This window comes from Pelophylax lessonae (genome assembly GCF_965119305.1).
Source record: "Pelophylax lessonae genome assembly, chromosome: 5".
NCBI lineage: Eukaryota > Metazoa > Chordata > Amphibia > Anura > Ranidae > Pelophylax > Pelophylax lessonae.
In genome coordinates this window covers 48,274,386-48,297,167 of record NC_138772.1, presented here as the reverse complement: position 1 = coordinate 48,297,167, position 22,782 = coordinate 48,274,386, and the positions used below count along the sequence as shown (strand labels likewise).

Below are 22,782 nucleotides of genomic sequence, written 5' to 3'. Positions count from 1 at the left end.
TCATCTGACCAGAGCACCTTCTTCCACATGTTTGCTGTGTCCCCCACATGGCTTTTGGCAAACTGCAAACATGACTTCTTATGGCTTTTTTTCCACAATGGTTTTCTTCTTGCCACTCTTCCATAAAAGGCAGATTTGTGGAGTGCATGACTAATAGTTGTCCTGTGGACAGATTCTCCCACCTGAGCTGTGGATCTCTGCAGCTCCTCCAGAGATACCATGGGCCTCTTAGCTGCTTCTCTGATGAATGCTCTCCTTGCCTGTCAGTTTCCTGTCAGTTTAGGTGGACGGCCATCTCTTGGTAGGTTTGCAGTTGTGCCATACTCTTTCCATATTCGGATGATGGATTGAACAGCGCTCCATGAGATGTGAAATTTTCAAAGCTTGGGATATTTTTATATAACCTAACCCTGCTTCATGCTTCTCCACAACTTTATCCCTGACCTGTCTGGTGTGTCCCTTGGCCTTCATGATGCTGTTTGTTCACTAAGATTCTCTAACAAACCTCTGAGGGCTTCACAGAACAGCTGTATTTATACTGAGAATTTAAATTACATACAGGTGGACTCTATTTACTAATTAGGTGACTTCTGAAGGGAATTGGTTCCACTAGATTTTAGTTAGGCCCCTTTCACACCTGTCCGTTCCATTTTCTGCTCAGTGGGGGATCGATCCGCCGATCCCCGCTGAGCAGGCAGATGACAGCTCCGTCTCCGCTCTGTGTGTGCGGAGACTGAGGTGTCAGATCCCCGCTGTCCTCTATGGGGGAATCGAATGAGAACGGACCGCCTGTCTGGATTTGACAGACAGGATCGGATGTCAGTGGACATGTCTCCGCTGACATCCGCTGCCCTATAGAGATGCATGGGCCATCCGTTCAGATCCGCCTGAAAAACTGACAGGCGGATCTGAACGGTCCGCATGTGTGAAAGGGGCCTTAGGGGTATCAGAGTAAAGAGGCTGAATACAAATGCACACCACACTTTGCAGATATTTATTTGTAAAAAAATTTCGAAAACCATTTATAATTTTCCTTCCACTTTACAATTATGTGCCACTTTGTGTTGGTCTATCACATAAAATACCAATAAAATACATTTACGTTTTTGGTTGTAACATGACAAAATGTGGAAAATGTCAAGGGGTATGAATACTTTTTTAAGGCACTGTTTAAGTTTATTAGAGTTCACATGCACTGTAACCTGCCGCATGCATGATCCAGATCAGTGACAGAGAATGTATTAGGTTCAGAGGATCAATAGGACAGCCAGTCAGTTCGAATTTTCAGGAGATTCAGAGATCGGCAATGACAGCCTCCATGTTTTTCCCAGCATTGGTTTCTTTTTAATGAGGTGAGTGGAAACTAGTTTTTGGTTTTGGCCCCGGGTTTTGAATTTTGTTGGGACACCCATATTACCTGGCATTGTTTGCAATCGTTTCTTAGGTCTTAGAAGACAGAATATCTGTGTTTTATTTTGGTTTTATTTAATTTGGATTATTAATAAACCATTCTTATTTCTTATTCTTAGGAATATTCAAAGTGGCCTTATGGGGTAAGAAAGCGTTTGTGTGTTTTGCAAAGTGTGTGAATATTCTGTAGCAAAAGCAACTATATCAGCGGAATAAGGCTCGGTTCACACTGCTGCGATGTGATTTTGAGTGTTATATTGTAGTGCGACTTTGATGTGACTTTGGATATTCTATAGGGCCAAATTGCACTTTAAATTGCACCAAAGTAGCAAAAGAGCCTTTTCCAAAGTTGCACCATACCAAGCCGCATTGATGAGAATGGGCACCATTGAAAACAATGTGTTTTCCTTTTTCATGCGACTCAAGTAGCATGAGAAGTCACATTAGTGTGAACCAGCACTAAAGCACATAAAACAAACCGTTCTATGGTAAATAAAGGAAAGTCAGTCTGAAAAAAAAATGTTGCATATTTCAATTCTGATAATGTGATGCTTCAAAAACGTTATTATTTTATAAATAATCATGGTAAATCATTTTAATAAGAGTGACCTCCAGCCCAGGGCTGTAGATCATTTTTTTTCCTGGGGGGTTCAGCCTTGAGTACCCAGAGAACAATAATTAACACGTCTGCCATGCTGTGACAAATTGTGGTGTGTATATATACAGTATATACAGCGTCCCCAGCAGGCACATCTGTTAGTGAAGCAAATAGTAAGCATGGCTTCAATGTCAACTGGGCCCTGCTTATCAGCCTAGTGGATAAGACAGGTGGTCTTCCCAGTAGCAGTGCGGCTCCCACAGCTGATAGGCTACACTAGCCTAGCTGCTGTGAAATTGACCGATGCTCTAGGGGGGGGGGGGGGGGGGTTTGGACCCCCCTGACCACCCCCCTTATCTACGCCTCTGCTCCAGCCAATAGCCTCAGCCTTGCACAGTTGTACAGACTTCTCTCCTGTAATGAAATTGCTTAAGCTGGATACACACTATCCAACTTTTGTGGTTAGATTTCCTTCAGATTTACCTTTTCTATGTAGTGCAAGGGCCTGCCAGATTGCATACAAATTGAAAGTGTTTAGGTTTGACCTCATATTATATGGTTTTGGTAAAGCCCCGTACACACGCACCGAATGTCGGCCAAACGATCGGCCGTCTTTTGTCCGGTGCTGTCCTGTCGGTTGAAAAGTGCTAAAGACTGCACAAGAATTTTGTCGGCCAACAACAGCCGACTGCAGAAGTGATGTCATGTGATGGTTAACTTTCCCTGTGTTTTTTCTTCTCTGAGCATGCCCAGTCTTGCTCATCTGCTGTTTGTCAGCCGAATTCTGTACTGACTGAGGAACAATCGGCCGTTCTGGTGTTGGCCAACAAAAATTTTAAAGCCTGCACACCAGATTCTGTTCGACCGAAAAGTCGCAGTCGGTTGTCGGAAAGCATCATACTAACAAGCCGACAATCGGCCGATCGGGAGTTGGCCGAATATTTACGGCCGACAATCGCTACGTGTGTACGGGCCTTAAGTCTGAAGGAAAAAGTCTTCAGAAAATCTTATAGTGTGTATGGCCCATTACTCTGATTTCACTGCACACTATGAGCTGCGGCAAGTCAGATAGATCCCATCTCATTTCTTGGCTGGGGGGCACCCTTTCCTTCCCAGTCTTAAGCTGGGTACATGCTATACAACTTTTGTTGGTAGATTTACCTTCAAATATGTAGTGCAAGGGCCTGCCTTGATTGCATAAAAATTGAAAGTGTTTAGGTCTGACCTCATATTATAGGGTTTTGGTAAGTCTAAAGGAAAAAAATGCATAGTGTGTATTCAACTTTAGTGTCCCCGGCCCCCCCTGTTCATTTATTGTATTTCAGTTCTTTCAATCTTGGAGGATCGGCATCACATGTGGGCATCCCCTTAGTTTTCTGTTTTAGGGAAACTACTGTATGGACAGAACCCTGCCAGCCACTGCCACCAACTATGATGTGCCTGCAGTCCATAGTGAAGTACAGAGACCTAGTGATGACGCTGGGTCTAAAATAAGATATGTAATAAAACTGAAAGGTTTTATATAATAATTTTATTAGCATTTTGATGAGGGGAGACCATGGAACGAAAACTATAGGCAGATTACACTTCATCTTAAAGTGTTACTAAACCCACAACAGTAAAATCAGTCTGTATGTGCAGTAAAGCATGCTTGTTATACTTACTGTGGAACCTAAGGGGTTAATCTTCTGCATTGTGTAAAAAAAAAAAAAAAAAAAGGCTGTTTGGTCCTGTCTTCTCTGACCCCCCCCCCCCCCCTACTTTTACTGTGCCCAATCAATCTCCTGATTGAAGAGAGCCTTGGGGGCACTCTGCACATGCTCAGTTTGGTGTTTATTGCTAGAGAGTTTTTTTTTTCTTGGGAGGGTGCATGTGATCAGCACAGGGCCAATCAGCACTGTCCAGACAGATGGACAGGGGTCCTGCAGCCTCATGGAACAGTCAGAGAAGAATGAAAACTCAGCCTACAAGCTTTCACCTGACATTAATAGAAGTCATTAAACTGCTATACTATATACTGTATATACTATACTGATGATGAGAAAAGGTAATTAGCAGTTTATATTTCTTAACCACTTAAGCCCCGGAGGATTTGGCTGCTAAAAGACCAGGGGGTATTTTGCGATTCGGCACTGCGTGATTTTAACGGACAATTGCGCGGTCGTGCGACGCTGTACCTAAACAAATTTGACGTCCTTTTTTTCCCACAAACAGAGCTTTCTTTTGGTGGTATTTGATCGCCTGTGCGATTTTTTGATCATGCGCTATAAACAAAAAAAGAGCGTCAATTTTGCAAAAATAACAATATTTTTCACATTTTTTTATATGAAATTCCCCAAAAAAAGTAAAAATCTAATTTTTTTAACATTTTCGGCCAATTTGTTTTATGCTACATATGTTTGGTAAAAAAAAAATTGCAAAAAGCGTATTTTGATTGGTTTGCGCAAAAGTTATCGCGTTTACTAACAAAGGGAAAGATTTTTGTTGTTTTTTTTTTAACGCGTAATGGCGGCGATCTGCGATTTCTTTTGCGGTACTGTGACATTGGGGCGGACAGATCGGACCCTTGACTGACATTTTTGACACTTTTGGGGTTACCAGTGACATTTCTACAGTAATCAGTGCTATATATATGCACTGTTACTGTAAAAATACACTGGCAGTGAAGGGGTTAACTTTATTTGAGAGGGAAGGGCTGTGTGTGTCCCTAGGGGCGTGATTCTAACTGTGATTGGCTGTGGCTTGAGCTGGAGGAGCAGTGATCAACAGTCCTACATAGTAGAACCGTATGATCAGTGTTTCTACACAGGGGAGAATGACAGGCAGCTTGTTTACCTTTCAGGAGGGATGGGCCACCTCCAGGCTCACCTGCCCCCTATCTATCCATTAGCTTGCATGTGCTCCCACTGTGGAGACTCTTTAAAATTCATTAGAGTTAGGACTGCAGGTAACAGGGAGCCTTGACGTGGCCCTGCAGCTTTCACATGCGTTTGCAAATGTGTGCTAACTAAACCCCTGTATTGACGCAAACTGTTAGACAGGCCAATTTGGTTGGTAAGCAGACTGGTTGGCAAATTGAACTGGGAATTTTATCTTTGTTTGTTTGCACAAGCTGCCTGCCTTTCTCCCTCTCCCCCCATGATCACAGAGTGAGCGGCGGACATCGGGTCCCTAGAGCCTCACAGGATAGTGACGTATATATATACGTCACTTTGCCTGTGAGGGGCTGACCGCCGCAGTATATCTACTTGCGGCGGTCGGCAAGCGGTTAAAAAAACTGCATTTCCATGTTCTGTGTACTGTGGGAGACCGGATATAGTGAATGCAAGCTCCTGGGTTTAGTAACACTTTAAGATATGAGGCTGCTGTAAGATGGGCTTTTTGACGTCCATATTTTAGGAATGGGCAGTGAACAATGAATGTCACTTCTGTGGCACAGGTCCAAAAGCTCCCAGTATCCCCGTCAGCTATAATAAAGAGTGAAAACATTTATTTAGTATGATATTTCTTTAAAAGTGACATTAATTGAAGGACATGATTCCTGCTTATGAAATGCATGGACATTCACAAAATCTGATAAAGATTTGTGTATATTTTGTGACACATTTGAGCTATATTATTCTGTTTAGGTGGTAGCCCCATCTGCTTGTATAATTGGTTAATGTCAATGACGTTTATTCAAAATATAATTGATATTAATCAAATATATTTTGAGTGTTCCCAATGCTATGAAAGTGTTACAGCTAAAATGCTTGCAAATAATGTGAGTGTACTTATGCACACTTATGTAAAAATATTTAAAATGATTAAAGTAAAATAAAATGAAATATACAATAAAAGGAACTGCTGCACCACTCTTAATGGTAAAACACTTACCACTCAGTAGGATTGTGTAAAAAGGTTAAAGGTGCGCTGTTCAGACTAAAAGAACGTGAATACATAAATAAATGCATTAAATTACTGTGCTCAATGATACTATGCTCATTTGAATACCATACACAATATAGTGGTGAACTGTTAGTGATAAGAAGCATCAACAAAGAATAAAGTAAAAAAAACTTTTCTCTTACGTCCTCTGACAGTCGCCGCCGATCCATATTAGCCTTCCCTATTGGGTAATGGCGCCCTCTGCAGGAGTAAGCTAGGCAGATAGAAATGTTAATACAAAACTTCTCTATACTTAGACACACCTCTTACATAGTTACATAGTTACACAGTAGGTGAGGTTGAATAAAGACAATAGTCCATCCAGTTCAACCTGTGTAGGTGTGTGTGGCCGTAATCATCTCACATAGCCCTGAATGTCCTGATCCTTGAGATGTACGTCTAAGAGTCTTTTGAAAGCCACCATACCTCCCGCAGAAACCACCTCTTGTGGTAGAGAATTCCACAATCTTGTAGCCCTAACAGTAAAGAACCCCCCACGTTGCCTGAGGTTAAAACGCTTCTCCTCTAATCGCATTGTATGCCCTCGAGTCCTCATGCAATCCCTTCGACTGAACAGCTTTTTTTCTAAGCTGAGATCCCCATTGAGATATTTATAAATTGCTATCATGTCCCCCCTCAGGTGTCTCTTCTCCAGTGAGAATAAATCGAGCGATTGTAGACGCTCTTCATAGTTAAGGTCCTCCAATCCCCTTATTAGTTTAGTTGCCCTTCTCAGGACTCTCTCCAGCTCCAACACATCCCTTCTGAGGACTGGCGACCAAAACTGGACAGAATACTCCAGATGCGGTCGGACCAGAGTTTTATAAAGTGGAAGGATTATAGTCTTATCTCTGGAATACATCCCTTTCTTTATGCATGCTAATAATCTGCTGGCTTTGGCAGCTGCCGCTTGACATTGCATGCTATTGCCTAATCTCTCATCAACCAAGACTCCCAGATCCTTCTCCATTTTTGATTCCCCCAAGGGTTCCCCTCCTAACGTGTATTGTGATTTTATGTTTTTAGTCCCCAAGTGCAAAACCTTACACTTCTCCACGTTAAACCTCATTTGCCAAGTCATTGCCCACTCCGTAATTTTGTCCAGGTCATTCTGTAGGATATCTGCTTCATGCTGTGCAGTTATTGCCCTGGCCAATTTTGTGTCATCTGCAAAAACTGATATTGAACTACTGATCCCGTCCTCAATGCTGTTTATGAATAAATTGAACAAGGTTGGTCCCAGGACTAGGCCTCGAGGGGGCCGTCCCCAGGCTTTATCCCTGATCCAGTCACAACTGGTCCTCAGTTTTATGCTGCCTAGCTTAGGCTAGCTTTTCTATCCGGGACCTAGTGTCTCGGTTTTTCTTTCTGTTTTTTCTGACAATATATATTTTTCTTCTGAAAATAGGTTTTTATTTCTCTCACTATCACTAGTTAGTCAGGGACTTTTTCCTGGAGAACTACAAGTGACTGCAGAGCTGGGCCTCGCACTGGGTAATATAGATCCTTATGGAGTCCCAGCCTGCCAACGAGCGTCGCAGGTTACTGGTGCGCCCAGGCCTCGCAACGACAGTGCCCCTCGGAATGGGGATGAGCCTGCAGAGCTGCGTCTTCGCTGAGGGTGTCTCAACCCAGGAGCGCCTGCGTGTTGCCAGCATCCCTCCTTGGCTGACGGCACCCCCACTTAGGGTGGGAGGTCTCCCATATCAGAGCGGTGCCTACTTCCCTTGACTGGTGAGTACTGATACCCCCTTGTCCCTGGGGACTTTTGGGGGGTTTGTGGGCCCACTCTTAGGGGATGGCAGGGCTGGTGGTCTCTGTGGGATCCCCCGTCTGGCTGGCTTGGTGTTATTTCCCTCCCTCCTTACCCTGCTGAGGGCGCTGTGTGAGGTACTTGTGGTACCTGGGGTGTTTTGGGAGGGGCTCCATAGCGGTGTGGGGTCTCCCTAGGGTCCCCTGTGGTGGCTTAGTTTGGCGCCGTTTTAGCGCGGCCGCCATTTTAGGTGAGGGCAGGTCACTGAGCTCTATGTATGGGCAGCAGCCCTGTCATGTATACTGCCTTGCTGCCGATCGGCACCATCTTAGGTAAGGGCACATGCCTATTAAGGACAAGCAGCCATCTTGCCGGTGCTTTTTTACATAGAGTTTCATTAGGCACCATTTTATTGAGGCTCCTGTGCTAGGCCTCTAAGGGCGTGAGGTCAATTCCTCTCTTTCCCTCCATTTTACCTCAGAGCAGTCTGTGACAGTTTATGAAACTGTGGGGGGATTTTTACTAATGCCAAAGGCATTTTTCTGCCAAAACTGTTATTTTTTGTGGATTTAGCATTTTCTGAAGGAGCTCTTTCAAATAATGCAGGCTGCAGTGGGGTTCTGCAGGAACCGCCGATTTAACCACTTTAGCCCCAGAGGATTTGGCTGCTCAAAGACCAGGCCCTATTTTGCGATTCGGCACTGTGTGACTTTAACGGACAATTGCGCGGTCGTGCGACGCTGTACCCAAACAAAATTGATGTCCTTTTTTTCCCACAAACAGAGCTTTCTTTTGGTGGTATTTGATCACCTGTGCGACTTTTTATTTTTTGCGCTATAAACAAAAAAAGAGTGACAACTTTGAAATTCTCAAAAAAAAAAATGAAAAATCAAATTTTTTTAACATTTTATGCTAATTTGTATTCTGCTACATATTTTTGGTAAAAAAAAATTGCAATAAGCATATTTTGATTGTTTTGCGCAAAAGTTATTGCGTTTACTAACTACGGGAAAGATTTATGTAATTTTTAATGTTTTTTTTTTTTAACTAGTAATGGCGGCAATCTGCGATTTTTTTTTTTTTTTTTTGGGACTGCTACATTGCGGCGGACAGATCGGACCCCTAACTGATATTTTTTACACTTTTGAGGGTATCAGTGACATTACTACAGTTATCAGTGCTATAAATATGCACTGTTACTGTAAAAATGACACTGGCAGGGAAGGGGTTAACTTTACTGGTGATCAAGGGTTAAGTGTGTCCCTAGGGGCGTGATTATAACTGTCGGGGGCGTGGCTAGTGAAGTAACCACAGAGAAATGTGATCCTATATAGCAGGATCGCATAGCCTCTGTGCTTACTTCAGGGAGAATGACAGAAGGCTGTGTTTACATCGCGGCCATCAGAGCCGCTGGTCACACGTGCTGGCTCTCCAGGGAATGAACTGGAGCGGGAGCGCGCCTCCGGCAGCGTGCAATCGTCCCCTAGCTCCACCCAGGCTAGCGCCGTACATATAAGACGCTTTGCCTGGGAGCGCCAGACTGCCGCTGTACAAGTGCGGCGGGCGGTCGGCAAGTAGTAAAAGGGCCAGCATCCCATTTATTTTATCTTGGCTTTCTGGACTCCCAGAACAAAAATTCCCCCGCAGGCCTGGTGGGGGCTTCGGTTTTTCCTGAAGCCTCTTGCCTGGTCTCCATTTTCTGCTGCTCTTGCACTTTTTTTGCATCCATGGTGGATCTGCGGAGTGCTTTTTTAAAAGGGCGCCATTATCCAATAGTGAAGGCTTATATGGATCGGCGGCGACTGTCAGAGGACTCAGAGAAAATTATTCTACAGTAAGTTCTTACAAAAATTATATTTTTAAAGTCCACTGTATAGATGAAATCTTTCAAATTGGACAACCAAGAACGTGATGTCCATCCATAAACGATAAACTGTGTATAGCCATCACCCGACACCTCTGGGTGCTATGAATGCTAACCTTAGATTTAGACCAATTACAGGTCTTGCTGCGCCTTTGTAAAACCTTATTAATCCAGATGGTATTCGCTATAATTGATAGTTTGGTCATTCCATCTGTGATTCATGTGTTTATTGCCTTAGAGCAGGCAATTGTGCCTACACACTTTTAGAAATTATGTTTACATGTTTTTTGTCTTGTCAAGCTTTTATACGGTACCATTAAAATCCATATAGGCCTCAATTTCCCTCTATATTTGAATTTGATATAATGTAGGTACCCCTATTTATTATTTATAATTCAGTGACATCTCCTTTTTTCCACTTTGTAAAACCTTATACTGTTTGCCCAGTGTGTCTCTGACTGGATAGCCTTCTCCTGTCCTGTGCTTTCAAACTAGACAAACTCCACTTCGGGGAAAATGCTCCGGATATGTGAAAGAAATAAAGAAATATATATGCTCATAGCGTATTAAGCTTATAAATTATGTTTTTTTAATAGGTTAAAACACTTACAAAAACACTTCTTGATTTTAGTATGGAAGTACTGTAGATATAAAATCCACAGCTGCAGATCGCCTCCTCACTGTTGCTTCCGGATATCCAGAGACACTGGAAGTGAGGTCACTGGCTCCACCCAACACGGTGCGCCACTTGTCACGTGGCTTCCTCCCTGAGGAATTTAGGGCAATTATTTGTGTATTCACTGTTTTATTAGTCTGAACAGCACACCATAACCTTTTTACATAGCTGAAATACTGCTGCTACAGAAATATAATCTTAGTAAATGATTTGCAGCACAAGATAATTTGCATGAAAACAGGAAGAGTTTAGAGCAGGGGTGCTGAACATGTGTCTCGCGGAGCCCTCTGATGTGGCCCACGACCTCAAACCAGTAAAGCACATGCCCATGCTCTGGGATGGCGAGTCTACAAGCCCAGAGTGCGATCAAAGAGTTGCCTACCTGCCATCCCAGGGCATCAGAGTGCATGGAGCTGGCATTGGAGGAAGCAAGTGGCCACGGAGGGAGCAGAAGTCAAATAAGTCAATGCTTCCTCTGTAGTTTCAACTACTGTGCCAGGCAGAGTGATACCAAGTGTACTTCACCTGAGACCTTTCTAGCAGCATGGAGAGCAATGCCTGCAGATGCTGGAAGAGGAAAAGGCCAGTGTATTACCCAGATAGCAAGGGTAACTTACCTCAAATTTGTGGCAGTGTTAAATTGTAAGTCTGTTTGTTAACTTGCTGCACATTTTCACTGGCAAGTTGTGCAATTGCAGAGCACTTTAAGTACAAGTTCCAATTTGTAGCAAATTTGCGTGGCAATTTGCATTAGCAAGTGCAAAGTTGCAGTGATGAGTCGACAGCAAGAGCTCTGCAAGTCTACAGCATAACAATTCAGCCACAGTGCCCCCTGTGGTGGGATGACTGTTGCACAACATAACTGAACCAGAACTAGCTGGAAACTTGCAGAATGTTTGCAAAGAAAGTTGATTGATGAGCAAGTCATTTTCAAACTTACAGCACAATTGCTTGTTATCTGGGTAAACATTGCATAAATTGCACTTTTGCAATAGGCACATTAGCACCTAAATAGAGTTATTAACCTGCTTTTACATTGATCCACAGGTGCAGCGCAGGCACCTGCGGCTTTCCTGTGGGTTAACTGCACTCAGCCATAGACTTCTTCAATTATATGCTGCGGGTTTGGTACACTTTCTGAAAGCACACCAAAAACGCTTGAATGCAGGAGTTTTGGTGCGCTTTCAGAAAGTGCACCACACCGTGATGTAATATAAGTCTATGGCTTAGTGCAGCTAACCCGCAGGTGCCTGCACTGCACCCGCAGTGCATCAGTGTGAAAGCAGACTTATAGGGGGCTCAGGACAGTAAGGGCTCATTTACATTTGCGGTTGGGGGGCAGTAAAACCCCATAGTTCTTTGTGGCCTGCAACTGGTTACCAAATCAATTAAGTGGCCCTCGCTCTTCAAAAGGTCGAGCACCCCTTGTGCAGAATCTTTATGGGGCCTTGATATAGAACAGCCATTCCCAACCAGGGTTCCTCCAGAGATTTCTAGGGGTCCCTCGAGTTGTAGCTGATTGACCTCCAATTTGATGGTGCCTGCATGGTTCTTGGGCCAATACCACTTGGCAGAGTCAGCGACGTGACATCAATGATCCTTTTGGCTAACTGTAAGGGGACATTTTTCCCCACTTCTGACCAATCTAATAGACATTTTTCCAAGTGACCCCCAATAAATTGCTTTCAGCAATTATTTCAAGGATTCCTCAGGGGTAAAAAGATTGAGAATGGCTGGTGTAGAAGGTCAAAATCAATTTAAATTTAGACATGAATATATTCAATTTCTCTGCCATCCTATAACTTGCATAAACCATTGTATTCAGTGGGGACGTAGTTTCAAGGCATCAAAATACTTTTTTTTTAATGCCCTTTTTAAGCCAGTCAGTCTGCTTGTCTCCCATTCCAGTCTTGTATAAATCAGATACAGTGGAAAAAAGTCTTTAGTGGCAAATCTAGGCATGGTTTGGTGTAAAAAAAAATCAATAATTTTGCTGATTACTCAGCAAAAGGTAGATTGTTACTCTGTATATCCAGAAAGTTACCCTTTAAGGCTGGGGAATTGCCATCATCTCATCCATCAGTACATGCATGCTTTCCTTTGTATTTTGTGTGAATTTTCTTTATATTCATTAAACATTGTTATTTCAGGAATTATAGTGTCTACTTATATTTTTTTAACTGCTTTCTGGACGATGAGCAGGACCCTGCAGTGGGATACTGACCCGTCTGTACTGCAGCTGCATTCAGAGTCTGACCTTGGGTACGTTCCATCCTTTATATTATAATGTGGATTTCATCTGCTTCATGAGAAATATGAGACATTTCTTCATTTTCCTCTGTTCATGCTTCATTTACTGTTACAACAAGATAAAAAAAAGGATGTTGTAGGATGTGAAGGACAGAAATGTGTCTTTGATAGCAACAGCAATCTGAATTTTTATTTTTTAAAGTGATTGTAAACGATCACCTTGTAAAACAACCCATTCAGTTTAAAATAGAAATGAAAGGCAAAACATTTTTGTATAGATATAAAAATTGATTATAAATACCTTTTTTATAAGTGATCACATTCCCTCTGTTCTTAGCTGCATAAGAGCTGGGGGAGAAGCAGCAGTACACTGAGCTTCCCAGTGAATGGCTGTGCAGCGGGGGCATGTCAGGATATGTCTGATTATGAAAGGAGAGTACACTGAGTTCCCAGCATAGCTAGAGAACTGACTACGCTGTGCTCTCCTGCTTAGTGAGTGTGGTCAGTTTTTAACAGGGCTTGGCAGGAGGGGTGGCTGCCCTGGGCACTCTGGTTTCAAGTGAGGTGGTAGGGCACTGCGAGGAGATTAAGAGGGGCAGTCATTTGTGTTAGGAGCGTCAATTTGGGGGGGGGGGGCAGAGGGTAAGAATTTCTAGGAGTGTTGATTTAGGGGAATTTGTGTGTCGAGGGGGGATGGGAAAGAGAATATGTGCCGGGGGGGGGGGGGGTATTTTGCTAGAAGAGGTGATATGGTGAAGGGGAATTGTGCTGGGAGGGGACATTTTTGTTTTGGGCGGGAATTGGTGCTAAGAGGGGAAATTTAGGGGGTGGATTTGTGCTAGGAGGGGTGACTTTTTTTGGGGAGGGGCATTTGTGTTAAGGAACTGGGGGGATTGGGGGGCAAAGATTTGTGCTGAAAGGGGGATTTCAGCAGAGGATCACATTTGCACTGGAGGGATTTATGCTTAGAGGGTAAGCATGCAGATAAGTGCACTTTTTTTGGGGGGTGGGGGTGGTTTGCTGACACATAATGCTAATTCATCTTGAGTGGGGGCACAGTTTGGGTTTTTACCCTGGGCTCTAGATGACCTTTTCCCAGCACTGGTTTTTAATGGGTAAGCAGAAGGACTGGCAAGAGCACCGGGGTTTTCACGCAAAGGAAGCAATAAAAAGAGAAGATGAGATTTTATCATACAAGCACATATCAGGAGTATGACGTTTTGGGGTAAGAAACGCTTTAGGGTCCTTTCACACGGGCTTTCCGCCCGGCGGACCCTATTTTGCTCAGCAGGGGATCCATCAGCCGATCCCCACTGAGCAGGCAGATGACAGGTCTGTCTCCGCTCACTGTGCTGAGACAGACCTGTCAGAGTCCTGCTCGTCTCTATTGGAGATTGGATGAAAATGGACTGCATGTCTCTTTTCATTCGATCCGATCCTCCAGATGGATGGAAAATAGGGTTACCATCTGCCTGGATTTCATGGACAGGATCGGATAGCAGCGGGTGTCAGCGGACATGTCACCACTGACATCTGCTGCTCCATAGAGATGCATGGAGAATCCAATCAGGTCCGCCTGAAAAACTGACAGGGACCTGATCGGAAAGCCTGTGTGAAAGGGGCCTTAAAGCGGAGTTCCATCCATTTTTTAAATTTACTTTTATCCAAATGGCAATCCACAGTGCATTTCTCAATAGAAAATATATATATTTTTTTAAAATGCCTAAATACCTTATTTTGATCTGTGTACGCGGTATTTCCGGTCCCAGACGCCTAGGCAATGTCGTCATAAGGCGATTCCAATGGGCTCCTGGGATATCAGCGTCATCTATCCCAGGAGACCATGGGAATCGCCTAATGAAGAAACTGCGCCATGGAGTGTCATTACTGGACAAATTATAAACATTTTTAAAATAGTAAATTAGAAGCTCTAACGATCCCAGCGGAGGATTTAAAAAAAATTATGGGGATTAGAACTCCACTTTAAGCTTCAGTAGATCACCAACTGGTGGATGATTGCAAGAGGCAGAAAAAAAGGTTGTTATTTGTGAATCATTGATTGTATCCCTTTTGCGTCGTGGATCATGACTTCTAAGACCATAGAGATATGTGTTTTCTAAAAAATAAAAAGAGTCGAATCACGTTTCTGGTCCAATCAAAAAGAAAAGCAGCTAGCACACCACTAGATAGAAATGGTTAGGGCGCATAGAAAAAGACTGTGCTAGCTAATCAAAATAAGTATATCATTATAACGCAATTCTGTCCAGTAAAACAATTGTATGTGAATGAAGTTTTGGGGCTCATTCACCTGGCTGCTGTGGGCTGTACAGTAAAAAATCAGCCTGAAGCTGTGTGCTGACAGCCTATGTTGTGCTATGGGGACACACAGCCACAGGTTCTGATTTGACAGGCGTGTGGGTGCAGGTGTACAGCCCCAAAAACAGACAGTGTGCACTCCTCAGCCAATCACCCACACCTGCACTCCTGTCAGATTAGGGCCTGCACCTCCAGCCGCATGAGCAATTCTCTTAATTGTGTGAGTACCTGGGACTCGTGTGAGTACCTGTGTGAGTGAGTCCTTAGGGATCATTCACACGTGAGGTTGAAGGGGGGGGGGGCTGTAAAAACCTATGGTTGAGCTGTGCTTTTACTGCCCACCAGGGCCGGATTGGGACTCATTTTCAGCCCTGGAGTTTCATGCCTTAGACCGGCCCACTTTAGTTCACGACTGACTATATTAAAATAATGCAATTAAAACCTCAGAATATAAGTTTGCAATGGCTGTGGACATGGTACAGGAGAATGCAGGGCTGTGGGCATGGTACAGGAGAATGCAGGGCTGCGGGCATGGTACAGGAGAATGCAGTGCTGCGGGCATGGTACAGGAGAATGCAGGGCTGTGGACAAGGTACAGGAGAATACAGGACTGCGGGCATGGTACAGGAGAATGCAGGGCTGTGGGCATGGTACAGGAGAATGCAGTGCTGCCGGCATGGTACAGGAGAATGCAGTGCTGCGGGCATGGTACAGGAGAATGCAGGGCTGTGGGCACGGTACAGGAGAATGCAGGGCTGTGGGCACGGTACAGGAGAATGCAGGGCTGTGGGCATTGTACAAGAGAATGCAGTGCTGTGGGCATGGTACAGGAGAATGCAGTGCTGTGGGCATGGTACAGGAGAATGCAGGGCTGCGGACATGGTACAGGAGAATGCAGGGCTGCGGACATGGTACAGGAGAATGCAGGGCTGCGGACATGGTACAGGAGAATGCAGGGCTGTGGACATGGTACAGGAGAATGCAGGGCTGTGGACATGGTACAGGAGAATTCAGGGCTGCGGGCATGGTACAGGAGAATGCAGGGCTCCGGGCATGGTACAGGAGAATGCAGGGCTTCGGGCATGGTACAGGAGAATGCAGGGCTGCGGGCATGGTACAGGAGAATGCAGGGCTGCGGACATGGTACAGGAGAATGCAGGGCTGCGGACATGGTACAGGAGAATGCAGGGCTGTGGACATGGTACAGGAGAATTCAGGGCTGCGGGCATGGTACAGGAGAATGCAGGGCTTCGGGCATGGTACAGGAGAATGCAGGGCTGTGGGCATTGTACTGGAGAATGCAGGGCTGTGGGCATGGTACAGGAGAATGCAGGGCTGTGGGCATTGTACAGGAGAATGCAGGGCTGAGGACATTGAACAGGAGAATGCAGGGCTGCAGGCATGGTACAGGAGAATGCAGGGCTGCGGGCATGGTACAGGAGAATGCAGGGCTGCGGACATTATACAGGAGAATGCAGGGCTGCGGGCATGGTACAGGAGAATGCAGGGCTGCGGACATGGTACAGGAGAATGCAGGGCTGTGGGAATGGTACAGGAGAATACGGGGCTGCGGACATGGTACAGGAGAATGCGGGGCTGTGGGCATGGTACAGGAGAATGCGGGGCTGCGGGCATACTACAGGAGATGCAGTGCAGCGGGCATGGTACAGGTGTACCATGCCCGCAGCACTGCATCTCTTGTAGTATGCCTGAAGCCCCGCATAATGGCAGGTAGTGCGGCTGTGGAGGAGTCTCACTTACCTGTTCCTGAGGCGCCATCGATTTAAAAATCGTGCTGCCCTGCGCCAACAAGTCATTGCGCATGCGCCGCCACCTCTCGGGAAAGCTCGTATACGCTCGGCTATTCCCGGGAATAGCCGAACGTGTACGGCCTTTCCCGAGCGGCGGCGCATGCGCGGTGACATGTTGGTGCCGGGCAGCGCCATTTTAAAATCGAAGGCAACCCAGTGGAACGGCCCTTGCACCGACCGGCCCACCGGGAGAAGTCCCGGTTCTCCTGATTAGCCAATCCGGGCCTGCTGCCCACCAACCAACTCCCTTTAGCAACAAAGGCAGCGGATAGGGGTGTATACATGTCATGACTGTGATGCTATGCTTCTCAGCCATGACAGAAATGATTCCCCCTGTTGAACAAGACCCATTCAAGTGAATAGCGCTGCTCTACAAAGCACATGGTTGCTGTGCATTAGTGCGGGGTTAAAACAGGTGGTGAGGAGACAATATGTTTCCTCATTGCCTATCTAATGTTCTCTGAAAATCTAAATGCTGACCGCTATTTAGAGAGCAAAGCACATGTGAATGAGCCTCCTTTTTTTTTATTATTATTTTTTAGAATTTTTTTTTTTTACTTTTTATTCGAATTTTATTTTATTTTACATTTTTAACTGCCTGTTGAAGGGCTTTGGGGAAATATCAGGGATCTAAACAGACCCCTGATGTCTCACTTTTGAGACAGAGAAAGGGACATAGATTTCTTAGTTCCTTTATCTGCAGCCTCAGCTGCACAGATGAATGAATAGGAAGCACTCAGAGGCTCCTCTTCATTCACAATTCGTTATGCTTCAAACAGAAACATAGTAAACACAGTTTATGTTGCTTCAGTGTTGAATGAACACAGTGAGTAATCAATGCCAATCGCTCACTGTGTTTATTCAGGAAAGGAAGGGGCCGGTAAATATGACATGTTTATGGGCACCCCCACTCTCCATCCTGAAATCCCCCCCTCCCCGTGTGCCCTCAGCAGCTGCCACCAGGAGGGCGGGAGAAGAGGGAAGCCGGCAGCGCTGCAAGGGAAGGGGCACACAGAGAGGCATAGACAATAGGTGAAAGGGTGGCACAAAGGTGGACCCGCACAGCAGGGGGATGGGGGATAATCAGAGAAGTGGGGGGAAGAAGGCAGAAATACTAAAACCAATTCCTCTGCAGCGCAGCTGAAGGCAGGGAGAGGGGGAGAGGGTAGAAGCTCTGCAGGGGGAGCCACGAAAAGATCATTTTCAGCAATAAGGCAGTAAAGCTGGCTCTCCTGCTCGGCAGGTGGCCAGGCCCCCTTTTGAACTGATAGGGCCTGGGCCTGGTACAGCTGGGCTGGTTGTACTGCCTTATCAGCAGCCCTGCCAGCAGACAATAGATTGTCAGGCATCACATGGTGTTCTGGTGACATACACTATATTGTCAAAAGTAATGGGACACCTGCCTTTACACGCAACTTTATTCAACTGTTCTAGGAAGGCTGTCCACAAGGTTTAGGAGTGTCTATGGGAATGTTTGACCTCCAGAAGCGCATTTGTGAGGTCAGGCACTGATGTTGGACGAGAAGGCCTGGCTTGCAGTCTCCACTCTAATGTATCCCAACGGTGTTCTATCGGGTGGAGGTCAGGACTCTGTGCAGGCCAGTCAAGTTCCTTCACCCCAAACTCGCTCATCCATGTCTTTATGGACCTTGTTTTGTGCACTGGTGCGCAGTCATGTTGGAACAGGAAGGGGCCATCCTCAAACTGTTCCCACAAAGTTAGGAGCATGAAATTGTCCAAAATGTCTTGGTATGCTGACACCTTAAGAGTTCCCTTCACTGGAAATAACAGGCCAAGCCCAACCCCTGAAAAACAACCCCACACCATAATCCCTAATAATCCATAATTATTTGGACCAGTGCACAAATCAAGGTCCGTAAAGACATGGATGAGTGAGTTTGGGGTGGAGGAACCTGACTGGCCTGCACAGAGTCCTGACTTCAACCCGATTGAACACCTTTGGGATGAATTAGAGTGGAGACTGCAAGCTAGGCCTCTCCATCATCAGTGCCTGACCTCACAAACGTGCTTCTGAAAGAATGGTCAAACATTCCCATAGACACACTCCTAAACCTTGTGGACAGTCTTAAGAGTTGAAGCTGTTACAGCTGCAAAGGGTGGACTAACTCTATATTGAACCCTACGGACTAAGACTGGGATGCCATTAAAGTTCATGTGCGTGTAAAGGCAGGCGTCCCAATAATTTTGATGATATAGTGTATGTTCTCTTTGTTGCTAATCTTGGTTAACCAGCTATTTGTTTGCTTACAGCACCCCCCTACTTCAGGCTATCTTCAGAAATGTGTGAGATGGAGATATTGCAGACCAGGCTCCCACAAGGAGTATGGGGAACCCTACACTTTTCCAGTCTTTCTGCAGAATGTGGCATGATTTATGCACAACTACACAACTAGCTGGCTGAAACCCAGCTTTGGAGCAGGACTGACCAAAGCATCCTTCAATAAAAGGATACTCTGGTGGGGGCTTGTGCATCTTTATTATAATAAGACCCAATTCAACTGATGGGACTATTAATGTAGTGTGATTACCCCAACCACTCAGGCCAATGCTTCTACTGAATACTGAAGAAAACCTACTAGCAAACCAGGTGCCCAAGTAGAGAGCAGGGAAACCGTTATTTTTCTGCGGCATGTGACAGGATCCCATAATGTAGGCAGTGGCATCTTAAGAGCATTATAGGCCCCCGGGCAATGCAGTGCACTGGGGCCCTGCCTACACAATCACCCACGAGAATAAAAATGCTAATTATCGATAAGGCGATATTTATTGGTACAGCAGTGCCAGGCTAAAGACAGCTTCCAAGTTCAGAGGCTGGGTCCGATGAAAACACACCCGGACGGGAGTCAGACTCGACTGCCCTGTGTGTGCCTGTTCCTGTGGAGGCAGACAGGCATTCCTGCAGTTGTGGGCTTCCCCTCCACGGCCCAAGGGGCTTGACAGCAGCGCAGTGCCGACAGATGCTTACCACCTGCTAAGTTCGGCAGCTGGATGCACACAGGAATCAGGACTAATGCTTGGCTGGGGCTGGGCAGGTGGGGCCCCCCCAGGCAAGCGGGGCCCCTGGGCAAGTGCCCGGCTTGCCCATTCAGTAAGATGGCCCTGAATGTAGGGGGGGTATGTATGTGCACACCTACATCAAGGGAGCAGCAGCCATCAGAACATCCTTCATTGCACTGACAGGCTTTTCCATCCCTTTTCTTTCATGTATGTTGACAGTTCCATTTGGTGCAGCACATGTACACAGGCAGTGCGGCTTTTTGTACCTGTGACCATTGTTCCCTGAATGGCCACTGTTCTCTGCAGTACAAACAGAGCTAAGTGCAATGGGTCTTCTTTTAAAAAGAAAATGATGTGGAAGCAGTCACGATGTTTGAGCAGCTTAATCCTCCTGCAAGAAAAACCCCGGCATTGATGTTTCTTTTCCTAAAGTGGGCGCTGAAATTTGTGAAAAACTTGTTTGTATAAGGCCTGTTATACACAGGCTTTATCCTGTATAAGAGCAGTGTGACCAGCAAGCATTTACAAAGCATTTGCAGGGCTTTCGGCAAGCTTTGTTGAGGCTTTTAAAGAACCCCTTAGCTCCAGTTTGTAAATGTTAAATACAGATCTCAAAGGAGAAATACAGGCAAAGCTTGTTTGGCTGTACTTCTGTGGATCACAAGAGTGCAGTTCGCTCTGCACTCCTGTGACCCGTTTTCAGCAGACAGCAGGCTGAAGCCCTCTGTCGGCTGACGTCACAGAACTGGTCCAGGCGCAGAAAAGATCGTAACCATATGGTCAGGATCCACCCACATGCCTGGACTGGCACCCTGCTCAGCCTCTCAGCAAGCCGTTGAGAGCCTGAGCCGGTGTTCGGCCGAAAACTCCAACTTGCCAAAATCTCCACCCACGTCACTTCTGGTGACTCTCTAGCAGCAATAATTGGAGATTTTGATGAGTTGGTGTTTTCACAGAACATCGGCAGTGTATACACTATGGCACAAGAAATAAGGAGTGGACATTCTTAGTCTGTCTGCTACTAACCAACAACATGGCCACCTCCGGGGTGGCGACAACTTTTTACCTCCTTCTCCGGTGTTCTGTCAAAACAGGCAACTCTTCGTGTACCGTAGTGTAAAGGCTGCCAGTGTTCTGTGGAAGCACCAACTCGTCAAAATCTCCAGTTATTGCTGCTGGAGAGTCACCGGAGGTAACGTGGTTGGAGATTTTGGTGAGTTGGAGTTTTCCAGCAGCACACCGGCCGCTCCTGCCCTCTCCACAGCCCAGCGAGGGGGTGGGGGGCAGAGCAGACAGCAGTGACTGACAGTCACCAGCTCTCTGCTCAGGGAGCTGTGAGAACCGAGCGATCAGCGGTGTTTGATCGCTTGGTTTCCAAAGAGGAGCTGAAGGGCGCTTTAAAGGCTTGGAGAAAATTTCTCAAATCATGCCAAAAGCTTTGCAAAAGCTTGCTGAAAGTTTCATGAAAAACTTGCTGTTCACAATGCTCTTATGCAAGCTGAAGCCCATGTGAAACAAGCCCAAGGCTAAAGCCTTAGCTACAGTTGGTTCAGTTCTGTAGGCGATGTCTGCAGCGATTGTACGGTAGATCCTTGCAGCTTGTATTTGCAGCACTGTAATAGGCTCTATCTCCCTTTAATCACTGGCCCTTTAGCAATGGCCCTGCTAGTATTTCCCTCCTGACAATCCCCTGTACACCCCAAGGCTAATATATTCTCCTAATTTATTCTATAAGTATAATGTTTATAAAACTGACGCAGAAAGCAGCAGGAGGGCAGAACTTTCATGGTGATAGACCCAAATCAGCCTCCCTGTCTTGAAAAACTAATTTTTTGTTTTCTAATTAGCTGGTAAAAGTTTAATGCATTTCTATTTTCAGAAGAAGACTTATTAAACTTGGAGTCTCAAAGGTCACCCAGGTGGATTTCCTACCTCGAGAAGTCGTTTCTTACTCAAAGGAGACACAGACGCCGATCACTACACATCAGGCAGAAGGTAAGAATTTTATGACGTGTTTTACATTGTATTTCTTTTATTAAGGACTTTTGTCAAGGAAAATATACAGATACAAAAAAAAGGCAAATAGACTGTGCACTCTGCAAGTGCAGTTGCACCAGAGCTTAGTAAATGAGGTAAAGTTTCACTTTGCAAAGAATATCCAATCACATGTAAGGAAAAAAAACAAAAACAGCATTTTGCTCGCACATGATTGGATGGTGAAAATCAGCAGAGCTTCTGCACAGTCATACAGTACATACTCAACTCTATGGCTGCAACATCGGTGTGATGGCTCCAAGCCTGAGAACTGAGCAATTACATGACTGCTGATCGCTAAGTTTTCGGTCTGCTTTGCCCCTTCAGCTCTCACTGGAAAGCTGGGCTGGGCAGGGAGTGAGAGTGGCTGGCTCAGGCTCTCAGCGGCACACTGAGAGCCAGAGCCATAAACCATATTAGGCATCTGGGTGGATCCCAACATTATTGCCAGGATCCTTTTACAGCCTGAACCTGCTCTGTGATATCAGCCGACAGATTTTTTGCCCACTGTTGGCTCGTTCTGGTTCACATGAGAGCACAAGTAAGTTCACTTCTGTGACCAACAAGAGAAGTATGGCTAAAACAGCCTTGCCCATACTTCTCTCTTAAATATGGTGCCTTTACATCTATTAGGTCGCATGCACACTGGGCAAATAAAAGGCTTATACAGGCCTTTGGTGTTTTTTTTCAGCCTGTAGAAGCTATGTGTGCATGCACATTTGAGCAATTACAGGCATATTTGTAAAGAAGTGATTACACAGAGCTTTTGGCGTTTGGGTGCATCAGGCATTTTTAACTGTACATTTTTTCTAGTGTTTTGGGGGAAAACGCTTATAAACACAAACGCGCCAAAACACATTTACAATATGCTCCATATGAGCGTTTTTTATGCTGCTTTTTTTCTTGTAATTTTTTTCTGCTGCATAGTGTGCATGGACTCTTAATGTCACCTACAAAACGCAATACTTGTTGGTTCCTCTCTGTTCTATCAGCAGCCAGTATATTTCCTCTGACTGATATATCGCAGAATACAGCCCCGTCTTCCAATTCTTCCATTGAAAAATCTTGTTTCAAACCTCAGCTAATATTGCATTCAGTATCGTCTTGCTAAGTAAGAGGTTAACA

General features: G+C 45.3%; 1 protein-coding gene across 2 annotated transcripts in view; it reads left to right on the top strand.

Moving 5' to 3' along the window:
* The window catches only part of DYNC1I1 (dynein cytoplasmic 1 intermediate chain 1), a 684,705-nt gene that overhangs the window by 91,030 nt on the left and 570,893 nt on the right, over positions 1–22,782 (top strand). The window contains exons 6-8 of one of the 2 annotated variants that reach the window (XM_082258382.1): positions 1,530–1,553; positions 12,431–12,490; positions 21,503–21,618. In XM_082258382.1, the coding sequence (XP_082114508.1) occupies positions 1,530–1,553; positions 12,431–12,490; positions 21,503–21,618 (200 nt within the window). The remainder of the gene's footprint in view (positions 1–1,529; positions 1,554–12,430; positions 12,491–21,502; positions 21,619–22,782) is intronic. The other variant, XM_082258383.1, reaches the window with a different exon arrangement.